This window comes from Cariama cristata, unplaced genomic scaffold, assembly GCF_000690535.1.
Source record: "Cariama cristata isolate BGI_N322 unplaced genomic scaffold, ASM69053v1 scaffold18888, whole genome shotgun sequence".
Classification (NCBI taxonomy): Eukaryota; Metazoa; Chordata; class Aves; order Cariamiformes; family Cariamidae; genus Cariama; species Cariama cristata.
Window position 1 is genome coordinate 17244 of NW_009633118.1, and position 19914 is coordinate 37157.

At 38.9% G+C, this 19914-nt stretch overlaps 1 protein-coding gene across 1 annotated transcript in view; it reads right to left on the bottom strand.

Moving 5' to 3' along the window:
- Nucleotides 1-9894: 9894 nt before the first annotated feature.
- SEPSECS (Sep (O-phosphoserine) tRNA:Sec (selenocysteine) tRNA synthase) overlaps nt 9895-19914 on the bottom strand; it is a gene marked incomplete at its 5' end in the record, with an annotated part of 23155 nt that continues 13135 nt past the window's right edge. Inside the window, 3 exons of the mRNA XM_009706640.1 lie at nt 9895-10305; nt 12324-12414; nt 13061-13154. Of these exons, the coding sequence (XP_009704942.1) occupies nt 10056-10305; nt 12324-12414; nt 13061-13154 (435 nt within the window). The remainder of the gene's footprint in view (nt 10306-12323; nt 12415-13060; nt 13155-19914) is intronic.

Sequence of the window (19914 nt, forward strand, 5' to 3'; positions counted from 1 at the left end):
AAACCACAGACTTCAAAGGTAGGATTGGCAGTGTGCAAGAGGCTATGTAACTATCATTGCTGAGGTACTTCAAATACTTAAGAAAAATATCTGTTGACAGGCCTGAAAACTGGCATTTTCTGGTAGTGCATATTCAGTGAACTGAGAGCTATAGAAACGGTGATGGCTCAGTGTCACTTCCCTGCTCCTCCACTGTACCTCTGGGAGCAAATCAGAGGTCTTTGTATTTTCTAAGCTCCTTTTGTCTTAGGCCCTTTGAAATTATCAAAGGAGATAGCTAGTCAAAACCACCAGCCTGGAAAGTAGGAGCTGCTGATTTTACCCCTGTATATGCCATAATGTATTTGGTCTCATGAATCCTATAGCAAACCTTATTCAAGCAAAAATATATTTATCCTTGTCTAAGTAGAAACACCTTAGAGATAGAGACACAAGGACAGGGACAGCATGTGTCCTGAGATACCCGTCTCAGGCATCAGACTTTGACCTGCTACTTTGGGCTTTCTGAGACGGAACCAAAGGGCATAACCAGCATCGACCAGCACAGCTACACGAAAGGCAGTTGGAGGCAATCCTTCTGTCTTTACTTTCTTACCTATAAAATAAGAAGGATACTTACCTAGCTCCATCTCACAGAATGATGGAGAAATCCATGCTTTCCATTTCAGGCTTTATAGACCTCAGGCAAAACTAAAAAATACAGGCAAGGGTTGTACAATCAAGATCATAAAATAAAGAATGAAACTGAATTTTTAAGCGAAAAGATTTAGTTTTTTTTTGTACGTGTAAAGGTTTCTCTGAGATCAGCTTTTCCCCTTTTATGCCAGCTACTAGTTTCTGCTGGTCTTTTTGGAAGGCCTTGAAGCAAGTCCCTCATGACGTATGTGCTCTTAGTCTGGACCGGTGACACGATCAATCTTCTGAGCCACTGTCATCCCCTGCGCTTTCATGACACAATGCTTACACTGCTATATTTTACTGAGGAAATGAGGTCACCCAAGACTCCATAGACTCCTAAATACAAATGCCTGTTACTGTAGAGTAAGGCAGAAAAACAGGAGCAAGCTCAATCCCAGCGTGACTGGAGAGCAAAGCAGCCTGAACAGCCCCATCATGCAGGACATATGACCAGGCTATACTTGTGCATGGGGCCATGTAGCAACAGCCATAGCACAGGATTTCTGCCAAGGAAATCTGTTTCTCTACATCCAGCATAGGGGTGAGGAAGAGGGAGAAGAGCTGCAGGACTGCCCTGTCCGTGCACATGATGTCAGCACTGCTGTGGAGGAAGAGCAAAATGGGAGCAAACAGTGGGGAGGGGAAAGTTGAAGCCACCTTATCGTTAGATAAAGTCATGCCTGATCAATAAAGCAGCAAAAGCAAATACAAAAACCCTGGAGTAAGGGTAAGGACTGGGGTACCCTGGGCTGGGGTAAGGCTTGAAGGAGGGCTGGCCTCTTCACAGGCCCTGGAGTTACAGCTCCTCTACTCCACACCGAGTTTCAGACCCATTTAAACCTCTCTGAGCAATTCTGGTCAGCACTTTACAGACACCAGTTGCAGCCGTGGCACTGCCAGCCGCGGTCACGCTGGCCGGGGAGGCAGAGCTGCCTGTGCCTCCTTCGTGCACAGCCCCCACCTCGACAGAAGGTGGGATGCAGCAGAAGGTGGGATGCAGCAGGTGGGTGCTGCTGCAGAAATACAAAGCAGCAGCATGCAGAAAAACAAACCTGTATGGTAAAAGGCAGAAGAACACACGACTGCTGTAAGAAAAAAGGCAGAGGGTGACAGCAACCTGGTAAACTAACAAAGGAGGAGGAAGGCTGTACTGTTAGAAAGGCGAGAAGATTTGTCATTAAAAAATACCCTGCTCTTCCTGATGTGTTTATTTTGGGAACACAATCATTGTGCACGTGCAGCTTATCTCTGTAGCTCAGAGAAGAGTATAGATCAGCTCTCCGCTGTCACCTCGACTGACAGACAGCTGCTGCTGCAGCAGAGTGACAGCTGAAAAGCTGCATGATTGATTCCAATACCATCTTGCTCCATTGCAGCTAACGAGAGGCTTGTGTTCATTCTGCTTTTATTGAAGTGATTTCTTCTAATTGTCTATTTAACACCTTAAAAAATACTGGGAGATACAGGTCAGTGCTCCAGTAAGCTGATGTTTGGGCACTGTTTTCCAGGTACAAATGAAGATTTGCTTACGCTCAACACAAAGGCTGCAGAGAAAAAAATTAATGATCTTATCAGGTAAAGCAGGTGTTGTGGTCACACCACCAAGGTCACTAGCATTAACAAAACACTCTGAAAACAGAATCGTGGCATGTTCCCAGCAAGGTGCTGGAGTGTTGTAGAGATAATTTGCTCAGCCTCGAAGGGGAAAAAATATGATGCGCTAACACTCACTAACAGCTGTTAATGGCAGAGTATTGTGGACAGGAGAAGGATGTTTGACCTACCAGTCCTTTGGAGGAAGATGTAAACAACTGGCTTGATTCCCCGCTGCCATGCCCCTGCTATGGCCTTCTATGCTTGTGCCAAGTAAACGCAGCATATATGCTAAATGCTCTCACATCAAAAGAGCTGAGTTTTCCCACCACTTGCACGGATGTAAAAATCTACAGAAAGTGCAAGGTAGGGGAAAATTAGGGCCTGGAAATGCAGGAAGAGGGGCTTATGCAAGAACAAAGTGAACAGGGAGACTCAGAAATGCAGTTATATAGCGACTAAATGAATACAGCATCTTTTAACTCTGCTAAGTGGTGCCCCAGGGGCCTCGTGAGTCACAGCTACTTGCTTCCATGACAAAAATACATCGTTATTGCCTCTTCTTCCTGAGCCCGCTGCAGAGCCATCACATCTAGAAAAGAGAAAACAAAACTTCCTTCTGGATCAGCAGGCCAAATAACCCAAGGCCAGCTGCACAGTTCACTTCTGCCTAGCTTACACCTGCAGAAGGGCCACCGCAGCCCCTGCCTCACTTAGCGGTGCAATGGCATTTTGTTATTTGGAGCACAAGGCATACCATCACTGCAGCTGAAACACCCTTAGCCCTGCTCCACTCCATTAGCAAATCCACACATGCCTTACAGCCTTGCTGACGGCAGCAGTAGTGTTTCACTTGCCACGATTTTTAATACTGGTAAGGGTGTACGAGCAATAAAGAAGCGTTTGTCCTGCCCACCTCGGTGCGAAAAGAGATCAAAAACTATTTACCTGTAAATGAGCACATGGATCCAGAAGTCACTGCATGAAGTCACCAGAAGGCACTGTGAAGAGTCTATGTAGCCTACAAAGACCTCCAGCAGCCACAACATTCATTCTGAAGAGACAGGGTCACTGAGAAATATCTCCCTTCAAAAGGCCTTGGAGCCAATGAGGCTGAAATTCCTAAGCATGCCTTCAGAGAAGGGAGAGGAACTGTGTGGGGCTTGACAAGATCATCTACTGCTAGAAGATCGACACGGTGTGCATCTTTTCTGAAACCTGAAGTGCTGCCCTGACACAGATTTCACATTGAGTTGAAATTTTTAGAAACAAAACCAAACAGAAAAACAGAGCGTGACAGTTTGTGCCATCTGCACGGAATACAAGCTTGAGTTTTAATAGCATCAGTTATATCATTATTAAAAAACATTTTTATATTCAAATCCATTTACTGATTATAAACCCTTCAGCAAAAAAAATCTGGCGGCATGTGCACTTGCACCTGCTGCCTTTGTGTGCTCCAGTTGACTTCTTGCATACAAAGTCCTGCATCAGTGGGGATGGCCATACGCTGGTAGGCATCCTTCCCCCCTCCCCATCCTTTTTCTGATGCACTAGTACAGCAGAGTCTGCTAAAAAAACCCCCAAAATACTCAGTGGGGTGAGGGGAGAACAGAGTTCTAGAAATTAATACTTTTAGAGGGCAGGCTACTACTGTGATGAAATGAGAGCTGTATTTTGACAGTATTCTCTGGTGCTTGCACTATGCAGTGGGTTAAGACTTTACTATGAATACTCAGATCTTGCTGGAGACTCACTATCTCCTCAGCTGCACAGCAAGTATTTCAGGCTATTTCTATTTTTATAAACATCCTAGACACTTTCCTCATCTTCCATTTAAAAAAATGTATCTTTAGCTGTATCTGAAGCCTCTCCACCCACTAAGCCATTTGCAATTCCTCCACCACTATTGAAATAGATGCTGTACAGAATCAGAAGCCAGGATCTGCATTGTAGCTTCATTACAGAGGGATACAGAAGACAATGAGAATAGTAAGACGACTTGTATTTAATCAAGAGTTTATACAATATGTTGCAGAATTTTTTAAAAAGATGCTTCTTTTTAGTTACGTTTGACAGATTCTTCTTCCCTCAATAGCTACATTGCTCATTTGACATATTACGGACCAAACTAAGCAAAAATCTACAGTTTCTCAGACTCCAGAAAGACTAGTTATAGGATTAACTACTCAACAGTATTTGTGTCTGCAAACTAGTTCTCCTTGTCACATCTGCTTGGCAGCCCAATATCAAAGCAAAGCAGGAATACTTTCCCTTGCTTGGGCACGGAATTCTCCTCCTGCAGCCAGACCTCACGGCTGCATGAGAGCAATGCCGGAGCGGCACACCCTGCCCCAGCACCTACGGAGGTGTCACCGCACTGAATTCTGTTCAGAAACAGTTTAGGTAATGGATGAGAATGGCTGCAAACATTTTTTTCAAGAATTTAGATAGCAATATGAGCTTTATACAAAGCAAAAGCTGAACATATATAACCAATCTGGAAACCTTTCAAAATGTTGGAGACCTTGTTCCTTTTCCCTGTGTTTTGGCCACGTGCCCCTCTGGTACCCTTCGATCGCAAGAAATGTGCCTGAGAAATGGCTTTTGGATCAGTAGAAACACTACATGTTTGTTTTGAATTCCCAATGAAGTGGTGTGTTCCTGCTTGGGATGCCTAGAGAAAGATTAATAACGCACACACCTCTGTTGCTGTCGTATTATTTGTACAAGACCAACTTCCCCCCGCCCCAGCCAGCAGTAAGTGTAAGATGGTTGCCGCTCTTTGAGAAAAAGTAATAGGAAAGGTAGCACCCAGATGAAACCACTGTATTCTTTCTATTCACATTAGGTTAAAATAAAGCAGTTCTCATTTTGCTATAGCTGACTCCCTGGATTTGAATCCAGGATCTAAAGGCAAATTAAATTTCACCACCTATGTTAAGAAAGCAATTCAGCTTCTGAACTGGATCAGCTTTGATGCCACACTAAAGAATTTAGTTGAAATGTGGCATGATGAAAGACTCCTGTTCAGCAGCAGATATAATTATCACACCAATCTTAATTAGATCATGAACTTGACTTTAGGATCCCCAAAGGAGTATTGAAAACTTGGTCCAGTTACACTGAACTTGGTCCAGAACACTGAAGCTTATCCATCAAGATAAATATATTACTAGTTCTTTGATATGACAGCTGCTGGATGAGTGACAGAGCAAATGCCTTTTTAAGTACGATTTTGAAAAAGAATTCTTAAACTGCACTAAAGTGTGTGCTGTTATCTTTGAGGGAAAAAAGCATAATACATGAAAAACAATTATTACAGAGCACATAAAGCACAATTTTTCAAGGACTAGTTTCAGAATTAAAAACATTTGAACAAAGGTTCTCTCTGTGGAGAGTCACTTTGTAACCAATTCAAGCCTTTAAATAGCTATTGTTTAAAAAAAATTGTCAGCTACAGAAATTGTTTTTTCCTTCAGATTCCAAATCCTGTCAGGCCAGGTTGATTAAAATGTTGCATTTAAAAAAAAAAAAAAGAAAGAAGGCGGCAATCTAATCACCCCTAATAAAAGTGAAAACAGCAACTCAATATTTAAACCATCATGAACAAATGGCTATAGCCCATCTATCATTCACATATGGATTCATGTAATGATTCTTCAATTAGAATTATTATCTATACAGCAGCTGAAGACTGAGAACTGCTGATACACTGCAGATGAGAACATTTGCTAGTCTCTGGGCTCCAGCCTTTCTTAAAAAATGATGATGGCACAATATAGATTGCTCAGTTTATATGTGTATTAAGCTGCAATGCCAGCATTTACATTTGCAACATTACAATTTTGCTTTCTTAGGCTCAAGAGAATTTGCTGCATCTGGTAGATTTTATTTGCTTTGTATCTTAGGCAATCGTTACGAACAAAGTGTGAAAAGGCAGTATTATTGCTCAAACAGTCCTTCGTTTTGTTCATTATCTCAGATACTACAAAAGAAGTAAACTAAGAGTGGGCCTGTGAGATGGGTCATTCAGTGTCAGTTTGCTTGCACTGTATTATCCTAGTGCTATTTTTATAAGGCAAGTCCATCTGCTTCAGATAGCATAAGATGTAGTATCAGAGAGAAAGAAAAGCATCTCACAGAACAGTTACAGGCACCATAAGGAAGGAAAGTCACTCTGGCAATTCAAACTGCAGCAATCTGAGGGGTCTCTGCATAAGCACATACCCTGCCCGGTTGCCAAATGCCACTGTCTTCTGGAGCAGGTATCCACGGAACACACGTTCTGCAGAAGCAGAATGGGAGATGTGCTAGCTCTACAGCCACTGTTTTTCATACCTGCAATGCTCAAACACACCTCAGTTTCAGTATTTGTTAATACATTGTATGAACACTGGCACCTTCTGAGCGGACAGATCGCTTTGCTACCTCTGCTACAGGGCAGTAACTCTTGGCAGAGCAGCAGACTAGGTAGCAAGAATGGTAACCTCCCGATTTCTCTCTCTGAATCCTCAGTTCTTCTGGAATAGTTCAAGTGCTTGCCCATTCCTGTTTCACGGCTGGTAACATGCTGTGACCTAGAAGATGACAGAGATGGGCAGCTACCTACAGAGTAGCTGTGAGATGGCTGTACTAAGTGGGCATCTGTTCTCGGTGCTTCTACTAAGGATCCTTGCTGCACAAACCCCACGTGTATTCTGAAGCCCAGGCAGCCTTCCTAGATGTGTCACCAGTAATGTGGATGCTGGAGACAGAGAGTTGGCCCTTAGAGTTTTTTGAGGTATGTGGAAGCCTTTAGCAACATGTGCCTATGCAGAGATTAGGAAAAGGACCGCACAGTTAATTAAGTTAAGAAGCTCCTTACTTCACTGTACAATCTTAGAAAGATCTCAATAGAAGGCAAATGTTGTTAATATATTTGACTGACTAAATATAGTTTGACAAATCTATGTCCACACTATTGCTATCTTTCACAGTACTACTTTTAGTGGGTGAGACCTGCCATAGCCATGAAATCTCCCCATATCTGTTACACAAAGGAAATGAAAACTCTGATCATTGGTGTATGTTCCAATATTATTTCACTACTTTATTATATATATTAGTGAATAGAGAATAAGTGATTTATACTCTTCCTTGAAAAATACTTCTTATCCACTGAATCTCCTAAATAACCAATTCTTCTCCATACACTTGAAAGTATATTGCCATTCAAATTATTTTAAATGTCATTATATTTATAATAACACTATATAATGCTTCTGTCTCTAAAAATTTAGTATTAACTGAAGACATTTAAGGGGACAAACAAGCAAACAAAACTGAAAATTGGTACACCAGCTTACCAAAGTAACAAAACAGAAATATTTAGTTCAAGAGTTTATAAACACTATGGGACATATTTCTCAAAATACTTTAAATTTCCTAACTTCAGGTGGCATCACTAAGATTTGCAAAGAGATGTAATGACACACAAATTAAAAATGTGGGGTTTTTTTGCAAGTAAAGCCATCATCTTAAAATGTTTTGTTTTGTTTTTTTTTTTTTTTAAATAAAAAAAGGTTTAAAAGGTCAAAATCAGAATAAATCACTTAATTCTTTCCCTGGATACTTGTTTATAGAGATTTGTTGCAATTTTCAGCTTTGATTTCAAATGGGAAACATTTTGAACACAGGAAAAACACTACCTGAGAAAGCAGTTCAATCTATAGTAGAAGTGAGTGAATTATTTGCAGCAGACAATTTATTATGAGAACATAAAATGTAGAGGTTTCTTCCTCCAAGAGAAGGCAACTGCTGTTTTCTTTATTCGTTTTCAGGACATTATTCATCAAATACTTATTTTAGCTGCTACCATACACCTCCCTAAACTCTCGTAACAATAGTTCTAATGTTCATATTATGTGACTAGTCATCTAAACCAATAATTTATACTCATTCAGGCACAGAACGACGATATCGAAAACGAGGAAGAGAGGTATTACTAAGGCCTTGCGGTTTTCACTGGCTGCTCCAATATACAGAACGCTGAGGCAGTGAGCTGCAGAGTTTTGGCTCCCAAGCTTGTGGAAGAGCTTTACTGACTGGAAAAACTGAGGTATAGCACACTCTTAATAAAAAAAAAAGGGGGGGGGGGGGGGGTTTTTTTTGAGAGAGACAAAGTAAAGAAATTTACATTTCCTTATAGCTACAAGGACTCAGTGGCCAAGTTATATTACGTTTCTCCTAGGATGTGTTTATACAGCAAATAACAACTGTGACTACAGTCCGGGGAGTCATACCTTGACAAGCTTTAATCAATCTAACGTGTAACTGTAGCAATAAGAATGTAGAGACAGCAGTTCAATTTAAGCTTAAAATACAATGGACCTCACTGAGTGACAGCACCTTCATGATGATTAGCATACTATTATCTTCTCCATATTAACATCAGCGCTTGTATCAATTAATTTGAACACACTGGATAGACAATCCTTTCAAAACCACCACTATTTTGATTAAGCAATTTACAGAGGGCTCTAAAGGATACATGTCTCAGATCCCACCAAACAGAACAGTTCGAGTACTTCCTGACACTTAGAACTCATTAATGGTGGTGTCCCAAGTATTACTACATCACAGACAGGCAAAGAAAATGTCTTTGAACATTAAGCTCATTTTGAACAGTATATGACATAAAAACTATATACAATGTAGTAACTGCATTTAAGAATAGTTAAAAGTTTTGCAACCTACAGCACTGTCACTCCAGTGATATGGAACCTTTGTTTCGGGAACAGACTCTGAATCTATTGTTTGCTTAATGAATTCAAATCAGCAACTGCACACAGCTACAGAAGCAACAGTGCCAATGGCAAGAGTCACTTCAGAAATAGAAGTCTATAAATTTTAACAGGACTGGACTAAAAATACCAAAATATTCTCAGGTCTCACTGGCTCTTGAAACTGTTGCACTAATCCCACAAGGCATTCCTCCTTTTCAGTGGGTCTCTGACCTGATAGTCCTATCAAATAAAAGATGAAATGGAAAAAAGGGAAAGAAAAAAGATGACTGTACCTCTCCACTCCATAACCCCTTGCTTTAATTTTTAAAATTCCTTTGGGTTGCTGAACTATGCAAATGCTTTCAAGAGCTGAGTACTGACAGGATATGAGGTATTCTAGGGGTTTTTTTTGCCACTGAGGGCTGCTTTGTTCGAGGCAGCTCTTGAGAGGTGAGAGCACCTGAAAACACTACTGTTCCAACTCTATCATTTCCCCATGCAGTTTTAACATTGTATTTAGTAAGGGCTAGTCCAACACTTATATAAATCATTGAAAAGAAACGAAAAGTGGCAAGTATGCTTATGAGAAACGAGATATTTTGAAAACAGTGAAACATTTCCTGCTGGATGGTCTATACCTAGGAAGGAACTCCATCACTGCCACAGGAAATCTTGTTAATCAAAAATGTGTGAATAAGCATTCTGTGATTTGCTGAACACTGGTCCAAACAGTGACCCACAGACTGAAAGGCCAACTCAAGGTCTTTATGAATGTAAAGCTTTACCTTGGCAGATATTAAGTGCATTTATATGCTGCAAAAAGACTTGTATCTGTCCCTCTGTCTTGGAGAGAATATCACCTACTTTCTTTAAAGCTGAATTTCACCTAACTTTTTGTTGTTGTTGTTTTCAGATCAGGAATAAAATTTTCTGCACTGCAGATTCACGTTAACCCAATACAAACCTGACATACTTCAAACAAAAGTGTATCTTCCTGTGTTACTAAATCTGTATCTTCTAGTCTTCAAGTTGTTCTGTGCCTGTATTAGAATTACTTATTTCATTTACACTTTTTTCTTTCTTTGCTTCTTTTCTAGAAGTCTTCAAACACTTGTCGAGTCTTTTTAGGAATATATCTACATCTTGCTTTTTAATTCCAATTGCTGAGGCAGCATTGAGGTAAGCACAGGGATAGTCATTTGCATGTGACATAAAGCCTTTAAAAGTGTAGTTATTCACTGTTTGCACAGACCCACAGGGAACAACCCTGAAACAAACAAACAGAATTATGATTCAGTTAAAGATGCCTTGGATATTTTATGTGATACCCTATGATGAACACATTTACACAAATTCCTATAACAGTGTAGTATCTGCTAACTCTAAACAAATTAATGTAAGCAGGTTTAGATCAGGCATTCTCCAAGTTAGTGCCCAAGCATCACTATGAGTGACAGTAGCAGCAGATTCTGAATTAGCTGAAGTCTGTGTGCATATGCATCTGTCCCTTCCCCTCTTCAGTTAAATTTTTACAGTCTTTACTATTGGTATTTATGAACTCCCCAAGCGTGTGAGGAAAAGACATCTGCAGCAAACTTTCCTGTTCCATAAAAAGCCCTATCTGACCTGCTCTGTCTCTGAGCTGGGCCAGTTCACCCCTCCTTAGGCAACCTGGTGACCCTGAGCTCCCTGGGATCACCATACTGACCAGCAGCCTTAGCGCAGACATCTGCTTGGCATGGTGTGCTGCAGTCCAAAAAAGTCTGGGTTCAGGTGATTCAGAGGGCTCAGGATCCCAACTTCTTCCCATCCCTTCCTCTCTACTGCATCTCCCTTTTCCCCCATCCTATGATGTTAACCTCATATTCATTCCGTCCTTGTCGGTGATACTTTTTGCCACCACTTTTACCTCTTCCTCGTACTAAGAACCTCTACCTATTACACCCTATTTATCAGCACTTTCAGTACATATCCATTCCCCGATAAATAAAAACCCTAATCCACACCCTTACTTGTTAAAGGAACAACTCACCTTCTGGATATAGTTAAATCCTACACAAGCAGTTAATGTCAATCAATTGATAAGAATTTACTACCTCTATGGAGACACTCCCTGCAGTTCATAAAAGAAATTGCATTCAGACAAATACCACTAGGATTCGTAGATCCTTCCTCTGTCCAAGTGCTCTCACCACAGGTTATGCAAAAGCCTGTATGCTAGCGAAGTAGGGAGTTGCTATTCCTACCACTAACATTCAGCACAAGCGTAACATTTAAAATCTGTTGAAAAGCCAGGTCAAACAGTGTACACACTACAGAAGAATTAATTGCTTATGTAAAAAACCGAAAAACCTGAAACTTTTCTATCAGGCAGAGAATTGGAGAATTTTAACTTCAATAATCGAACCTCTTGAATCATTTCAGCCAAAGATGGCTGGAATTGCAGGACAAGCCAAGGTTAGGACAGGCAAATTAAAAAGAGCATCTAACTACAGTACATATAGATTTACTGTCATTCATCTGTGCAGGAAGTGGAATAATCCAAGCTAATGAAGCATACCTTCTGATGTGGAAACATTCAGCTCTGCTACAAAAAAATGACATTAAGTCTATGGCAGAAGTTAGCATGGCAGCAGTAATATTCAGATTAAGGAATCCTGCCAAACCAAATTTTAAATCATTCTCTTCTTCTAAAAGGTTTAAATCAAAACAATTAAAAATTATTTGGCTTGCATTTCCATGTACCAGTGTCTCTATGAATAAATTCAGCTCAGACTGGCTCAAGTTGTAGATTTTAAATTTTTTTTTTTTTTTTTTTTTTAAACACAGTTAGTTCCAGAAAGCAGGATTTTCTTCCATATGACAAAAAGCTATGTAGGGTATTAACAGCTTATTCCCCTGACATCTAGCACAACCATATTTGTGCTGCAATAAACAAAACAAAAATCTTCCCTAAGTAGCTTACAACTTAACTGTAAGATCAGACAACAGCTGGAAACTAAATGAAACCAAGGGGTACTAGGGAATAACAACACTAAATTAAATGGGCACAGATTATCTATTTAGCCTACCAAAGCTAACAAAGGGGGCCTCATTGCTAACTCAGGCAGGTAGACATTATTAGTAGATAACAGTGATGAAGAAGGGTGTATTACTCTCTGACTTCTTATTGTCAGACTGTAATCTGTAATCATTAGACAACTGGTACAAAACAAATATTATAGGAATTCATAAAATATATGCTAATACAACCCTCTAAATTTTTCAAATTCATAGCATCCTCACCTTGCTCCAGAAACTTGTCTTGTGAAAAGCATAGATCCAAGCTGGGTAACAGCATCATCATTATTTTCATCCAGATCCTTCAGTGACATGGCTAAAGTAACAAAAGGTCAGGTTAGAACTATTTCAAAGCTTCTTTTTCTCCAAAGAACCACCACAGAGGACAAGTTGTTTTCCAACAATAAAAATCTAGCCAAATATTTGTGTTCAGATATAAAGAAAAAAAGAACTATGAATACTACATTTCATAATTTTTAATTTTCCCACAGTTGTCATAGATTAATTCTTTGGTTAGACTACCTGTAAGACAGATTCTGCACAGGTAGGCAATATTACTTTGGTGTTCAGCAGAATTTTTCGTTAGAACAAATACCTTGAGTAGGAATTCCGTAATCTCTTTTAAAGCACTATAAGATGCTGGGTAAAATAATTATACCCTAATTTATTTTTAAATCTACTCTTTCAGAAAGTACTATTGCATGCTAACATCTTCTGCCTGCCTTGATTACAATAAATGAGTATGTTGGACAGGAGCAATTTTGTAAAAAAATAAAGGGCCCATGTCACTACTCTACTTTTATAGTAGGTTACCTTATTGGGTTCAATCATTTAATATCAGTCTAAGAACAATTTAATGGAGTGTAGTGTACAGTGTTTAATATATAGGAACTGTATGTGAAAGTGCATTATAAATGTAAAGCATATTAGATTTTTTTAAAAAAATAAAACCCAACAATTACCTAAGGAAATGGGATTATGTGGTGTGTCTAACAGTCTCTCATTGTGGTTATCTGCCAGCTTCTTCAGCTCACTTGACAGATAGGAAAACATTTCCTGGAAAAAAAAAGACGTAGTATTTTTGTTATCAGCTATCAAACAGAGAAAATAGTACCTATTTCACAAAACTGTTAAGCCTCCATTACATCCTACAGGCGCCCAGCTGATCCTCTTTTCATGTGTACCAAGTAAGTGGACCATAGAACTCTCTGAAATCATTCTATAAAGGAAGGAACAGCTTCATTTCCTGAACATTGTTCTTCCCTCTCAAGCTGGTACAAAGCTCGCTGTCTGGTCTAACGTATGTGCTTGGGATGTCATGCATTCTCTCTGTGGCCCTGAAACTGAAGGAGGTAAAATCTTGAAGATTCCCACTGCACAGCAGGTCTTACCCTATCCCACTCCTGCAAGAGCTTCCTCACACCCTAGCCCCCTGAGCCACAGAGAACGAACTGTTATCATCACAGATGACCATGTCATGGCAAATTGCTCCTCACTTGGTGTTCTCTCTATTATCCAGACTAAAAGTAGTGCATTTTGTTACCGTGTGTCACACAATCACAACTACCACTAGTGCATAGACTATTTTTTTTGGTAAGAGAATGGCAATACAGCCTCTTGAGGAGAAGGCTATGGGTACACATTTGAATATATTTTGTTTCACACAATATACACTCTCCCGAATACTCAGCTCTATTGTGTAGCCAGTCCTCTTCCTGGGACCAACCCCTCCTGTTCAAGCCTACTGAAAGAATGGAGATATCTGAATTTCTGCTATCACCTAATTAGATTGCACCTTTATTGTGAAAGTGTCATAAAACTGAGATTCATAAATGTTTTGGCTCAGATACAAGTCACACTGCATATAAAAGGATGCTTCTCTTACTTCATTCGTATTTTATTTCCTCCCTCTTCCACAGTAGTAATCTATGATAATTGCTCATGTTCTTCCTCAGTTTAGTGTCTTCCTCTTCACCTATCAGCTCAAAACACGAACAGAGTGAGAATAAACACCTTCTTCTTATTGTATCCTTTGGCTTCTTTTCCATCCTTTTTAATGCTTAGTCTCTCATAAAAACTAGCAAAAAGATACAGATACTGGATAGCCTTTTTAAAAGATACCAAACACTAGATTTTTCCTCTTTCCGGCCATAAAGATTGTGCTGCTCATCTGCTTCAATGCCTGTTTAAGCATCCTCATCAATTTGTGGACCCGACAAGTGATTTTTCATTCTTTAAATACAGTTGCCGCTTCTGTTTGTAGACCAGTATCCTGTTCTGACCTCTGGACTGTGACAGATACAAATTATAGCTCATGATCAAAATTATGGTTTTGAGCAGAACCTCCCAAAGGTCTTATGAAACCAGATGAGCTTTGTGGTAGCTAAGTTAGAAGAATGTTACAGCTGCTTTTCTTGAGCCACTGCAGCGAACCCAGTCTCACTTCATGAGTGATCATATGAACACAGCTCCTGGCCTGTTCTTCCTAATACCACATAATGAATTCACAGAATCATAGAATGTCCTTAGTTGGAAAGGACCCACAAGGATCATCGAGTCCAACTCCTATCTCTGCATAGGACAACCCCAAAATTAACACCATGTGTCTGAGGGTGTTCTCCAAATGCTTCTTGAACACTCTCAGGCTCGGCACCGTGACTACTTCCCTGGGCAGCCTGTTCCAGTGTTCAACCACTTCTGAGTGAAAAACCTTTTCCTAATATCCAACCTAAACCTCCCCTGGTACATCTTCATGCCATTCTCCTGGGTCTTCTCACTGGTTGCCAGAGAGGAGAGATCTTCAGCCAGAGAGCAAAAGTACCATCTTACTGTCTAAATGAATTAGGCTATTGATTCAAATATCAACAAGAGCATAAAGCTTCTGTAATACTAACAACCACCACAAAATTTTGGGGAGGCATCTATGGTTAACTATGAGAACCTGAAAGTTGTGAAAAATAATTCTCATTTTTCAGATGGATTTGTAAATCAAGTGATTTTATGGTTTCAATTCATCAGAGTTTATTTACAGTTCACTTGCAGAAACTGAAAAACATTTGTTTCAAATGTTCAGACACTTTCGCCTTCCTTCTGGTCCCTCACTGAATATAAACATATTACTCATTTGTTATTTGCTTTCCACAATAAGCATCACCAATGTGTTAGCCATTTTATTAGCATTTTTTAAAATCCAAATCATAAATTAATTTGTGCTCCCTCTGCTGGCTATTTACTTCTACAGCTGAAGCAAAGTATTACAGAAACATATATAGACTGTGTCTACTATGGAGATATTATTGGTGAAATTAGTACTGAGAAAAAATCTGTACTGGAACAGGAACAAATATCCAATTAATTAATTTTTGTGTGTTTTACCTAGGGAATTCTCTGTTGCATCTCTTATAGTATTTATTACTGAAAGGACTGCAAGTTGGTATACCCAGTTACCCACTGTATAAATGTATTAAATTAAATTAAGATTAAATACCTAGGTTACTAGATGAGCCTTTACATACACAGGAATTTGTTAAATCAAGGGAGAAGGGAAAGATGGCAAAAAAAGAAAAATCCAAGTGTGTATTTTCATCAGTTTGACTGAAGCTACCAGAACACTTCTTATTGTTATGAATGACACTATTTTGCATCTTTCTATTGGAAGCCCTCTAGATATTTTATAGTTTCAGAAGTTAAGCAGTTTGTTGCAAAATAGCTTAACAGCCTTTCCAAAAATAGGAAAAAAAGCAGTATTTTTGTGAGGTCAAATTCTATAACCAACCTCTATTATAAAATATTTCTGTTACGTGGAAAATTTATAAGCACCCTAAGCAATTATATACAAATGAGCTCTTAAATAATTGATTTTGTGTGGTAGGCACTCAAGTTTTCTTCAGCGAAGCTATCACACTAAAGTTGCACTGAACAACCCAAGCACTACGTGCCAGTTAGGCTTCATTATTTAATCCCCTCTTGCCCCTTAGAAACTTATCACAAAACCTCACCAGGCTAGTGAAATGAATGTTAAACTATGTGAAAATGTCTTGCACTTCTTCTGTTTCTTCTAGCATTTAAACCAGTAAAATACCTCAAAAAATACAAAGAATAAGTCAACGATGGTGTATGCATCAAATGTGCCAAATGACTCAATTATTTGGATAAAATGGCCTACTCCCATATACAAAAATATTTTCAAGCAATATTGTAACAATTATTATAAATATTTGAATCATACTGTATTTACATTATAAACCTATTTTTTTAATAGAACCTAGACTAATATGGGTAACTTTTATTTGTTGCTCCATTGTCATAGGCACTGTTCTTCTTCCAAATGAAAATAACTAAAGGGAAACAAGTAAGGAAAAAGTTATTAACTCCAGAGAAAAAGCAGAAGATGGGGGTACTAAATATGTCATGGGTCCCACATCAGGTGACAGAGAGACAACTGATGAAGGTCAGAAAACTTTTTGTGCGTGGTTGAAACTATCCTGGCTGGTTCTAACCACCCAGCTTGCTTATGCTCCGAGTCTGTAACACTCTGCTTTCCTCCCTGTTGCACTCTCATCTGAAAAGATGAGTTGTCCTCAGAGAACGGCCATATAGCTGCTTATGGTGCTGAAGAAGACACCGGAGAAGAGTAATTTTACCACCTCTTTGCATTAGATACAGACTGCCAACTCTCATATGCTATACCTGAGACTGATCCAGTCCCATTTTCAATGACTTTGCTGCAGCAGCTGTTTGTAATGCAACCGTCATAGCCTCTCTTCTGCTTTGCATATCAGACTGACCAGCTGCATCTGACCTGCGATCTGATCAGACCACCCAGCACACCACTTCACACAAAGAGAGGCTGCAGTGCTGAGCATGGAGACCTGTTAGTACATGGCCCTGAGAGCCCCAGCAGAAGGCTTACTTCTTTGAAATGCAGCCAAATACATGACAGAAACTGTATGTGTATGACAGCTACATAGACCACATACCCTCATATATCGATTCTCTTGCATTGCAAGATCAAGAATTTTGTTCTGAATTTACAATGTACTGGAAAGTTTTAAAAATACGAAATTAACTATGGAACCTTTAAATCTTTATACCCTACAAAAGTAATCCAACAGAAACTGCCCAGCACATCTTGTCAACCTGATATGGTAACACCAATGGTGACAATCACCACGCTCGTATTTTTTTAAAAGGTCTTTCTTAACAATACCGATCAACACATTTTCTCTTCAGCACTTGCAAGACCTTGAGATCATACCTCTCGAATACATGCTTTAAGTATGTACACCTCTTTGAAGCTTCCATTCAGACTTGGCACTTGTTTAACTACATAACGCCGTTTAAGATAATGATTATATTCAGTTAAACTATCTTGCCTCCAGCCACTCTAAAATTTGAATATGGTTCCGCATATTTCACAGGAGGAAAATGCTGCAATATTCCCACACGTTTGGCAAACGACAGTGTAGCAAGCTGACTAGACAAAAAAAAGAAAAAAGGAGTAACAAATGTCTGTCGTCGTAAGAACGTTTGATTTTTTACATTTTTAATATCCAGCATTAAATGGCTTTTCTCTTATTCTTCAATCATAAGTAGAGCAGCAATATAAACTCACACTGAACTGCACAAATAATTTATACCTATCAGAATAATTACATCAATGATAAACCATGAAACATAAACCCAGTATTTTACTGAATTGTAAAAACCAAACAATTTCCTCCCACTCAGTGTGATTTTAAATATTTTAGATACATACTCCATCCATAAGGACATAAAAATAACTCCAGTTAAGCACTCTTAGAAAGTATACAGACAGATGGATATGGATATAAAAAGCTCCATCACGTCCCAAGTAACACAGAAATACATTTAAGAAAATCAGAATTATCTTGATCATTAGATTGTTAAGGAAAGTCTAACAAGGAAATCCGTAACTGCTGAAAACAAAATGAAGCCATCACCTCTTCAATAGTATCAGTATAATAATTAGTTAAATGGATTAAATGGACCACACTGGAAAATAGTTAACAGGTATTAAACCTGATAGGTAGGGTCATGAATGTAAACCCTGAATGTAGGGTCCTTGTGCTCCATCAATTCTGAGGTGACAGTTGAAGTCTACTGTTTATGCTATTACACAGAGTAACCACTGTAGTTGCCACATGTGGCCTGGTTCAGACACACACATACATACATGAAGACACAAGAGTTTTAAGAGCTGGAAATGCAGAATATGGGACACAACATAACCTTGTACTGAGGAAACCAAAGGAGTCACTACAAAAACATAACCTTTACCTAATATTATGAGTTCTTTAAAAGCAAAATAAAAGATACTAACAAATTTGACTATGGATCAGCTGTCATTATCTGCATCACTAAAGGACCTAGAATCCCCTACTGAGATCAGAAACCCGCTTTTCTAAACACCACATAAATATATAAATATATAAAAAGGAATACTGAAAGTCTAGAACAAGTGAGAAAACATTACTGTTGGTGGTCATCTTCCATCCTTTCTATGGAAACATCAAGGCTAAATATGACTGTTGAAAACATTCCTTATTAAGCTTTCATATATGGCCACCTTTATTCAGACACTTGGACAGCATGTGTGTGTTATTCCCTTGCTCTTCTGTCCTCAGATCCATTGCACCGTTTTACTTCTTCATATCATAACATATAACCTCATACTCTTGGACAACTGCACACTATACAACTGCCAGCTTGTCAGAAAATCCCACTCCATGTACATGCTCCTGTCCCTCATATAATCTCTTCCCTTCCTGTATTAAACAGTTCATCCATGTAAAAGAAAAACTGGGCAGACTATTTCTTTCCTTAGTTGTGCAAGATTAATCTCTTCTCAGTAATATTCTGGTCTTTCTGGCTTGAACTCAAATAACCTGAAGTAACACCCACGTGAATAAGGATAAGGTAAAAAGAGAAAGAAAAAAGAAATACTCGAAGTATTTTATAGCTGACTTTTTGTGTGAGTAGGTGCAGCTGCACCGATATAGAAAGGAGTACTCAATGTCAAGCTATAAATAGCTCCCGCTGGGAGCCTAATAGCTCTGCCTCTGCATTCACAGAGCACAGGCAATAAACTATCACTATTACATTTTTACAATTCAGGAACAAACAGATTTAAGCAAAAAAAGGTTTCCATTTCTACAGCAAATCCAATAAAAGAAACATATTTATGCCATACATAAGGCTGTGTTTATAGAGTATACTCACATCTGAAATAAAAAGACCTGAAGTCGTAAAAATATAATGCTTTATTCACTTTAGAATTCCACTTCCAAGAAAATTACATGATTCAAAATATACAGCTATTCATTAAGACATTTTATTTATGAAAGAATTATTATTTATGACTTGGAAAATATTTATACTGCCCATTAGGTATCTGCTACCAGTGTAAATCTAACGTCAAAATCAGCTTTGCAGAAGACACAATAAATTCAGTTCAGATTCTTTTGGAAATGAGAGTGAAGAGGAAAAAAAAAAAACAATTTGCTTTTAATGAAGACACAAATCATACATGGCAATATATACAACAGCCCAGAATAAAATGTTAGAAACTATTGCAATAGTGGCAAAAGTGGTAACTGCTTTCAGTGTTTCATAAGCCACGTGTTCACTTTAGTTGCAGAGAACACTTCTTAGTCATTGTATGGCCACTAAGCTGGCTTGGTTTTCTATAGTCTAGCTATTCCTATGAGATCTGAATTCCAGCACAGAATTTCTGGATGTCTCTACAAGCAGCTAGAAACCAGTGACAGCATCCAATACTATTGCCCTGCATGGT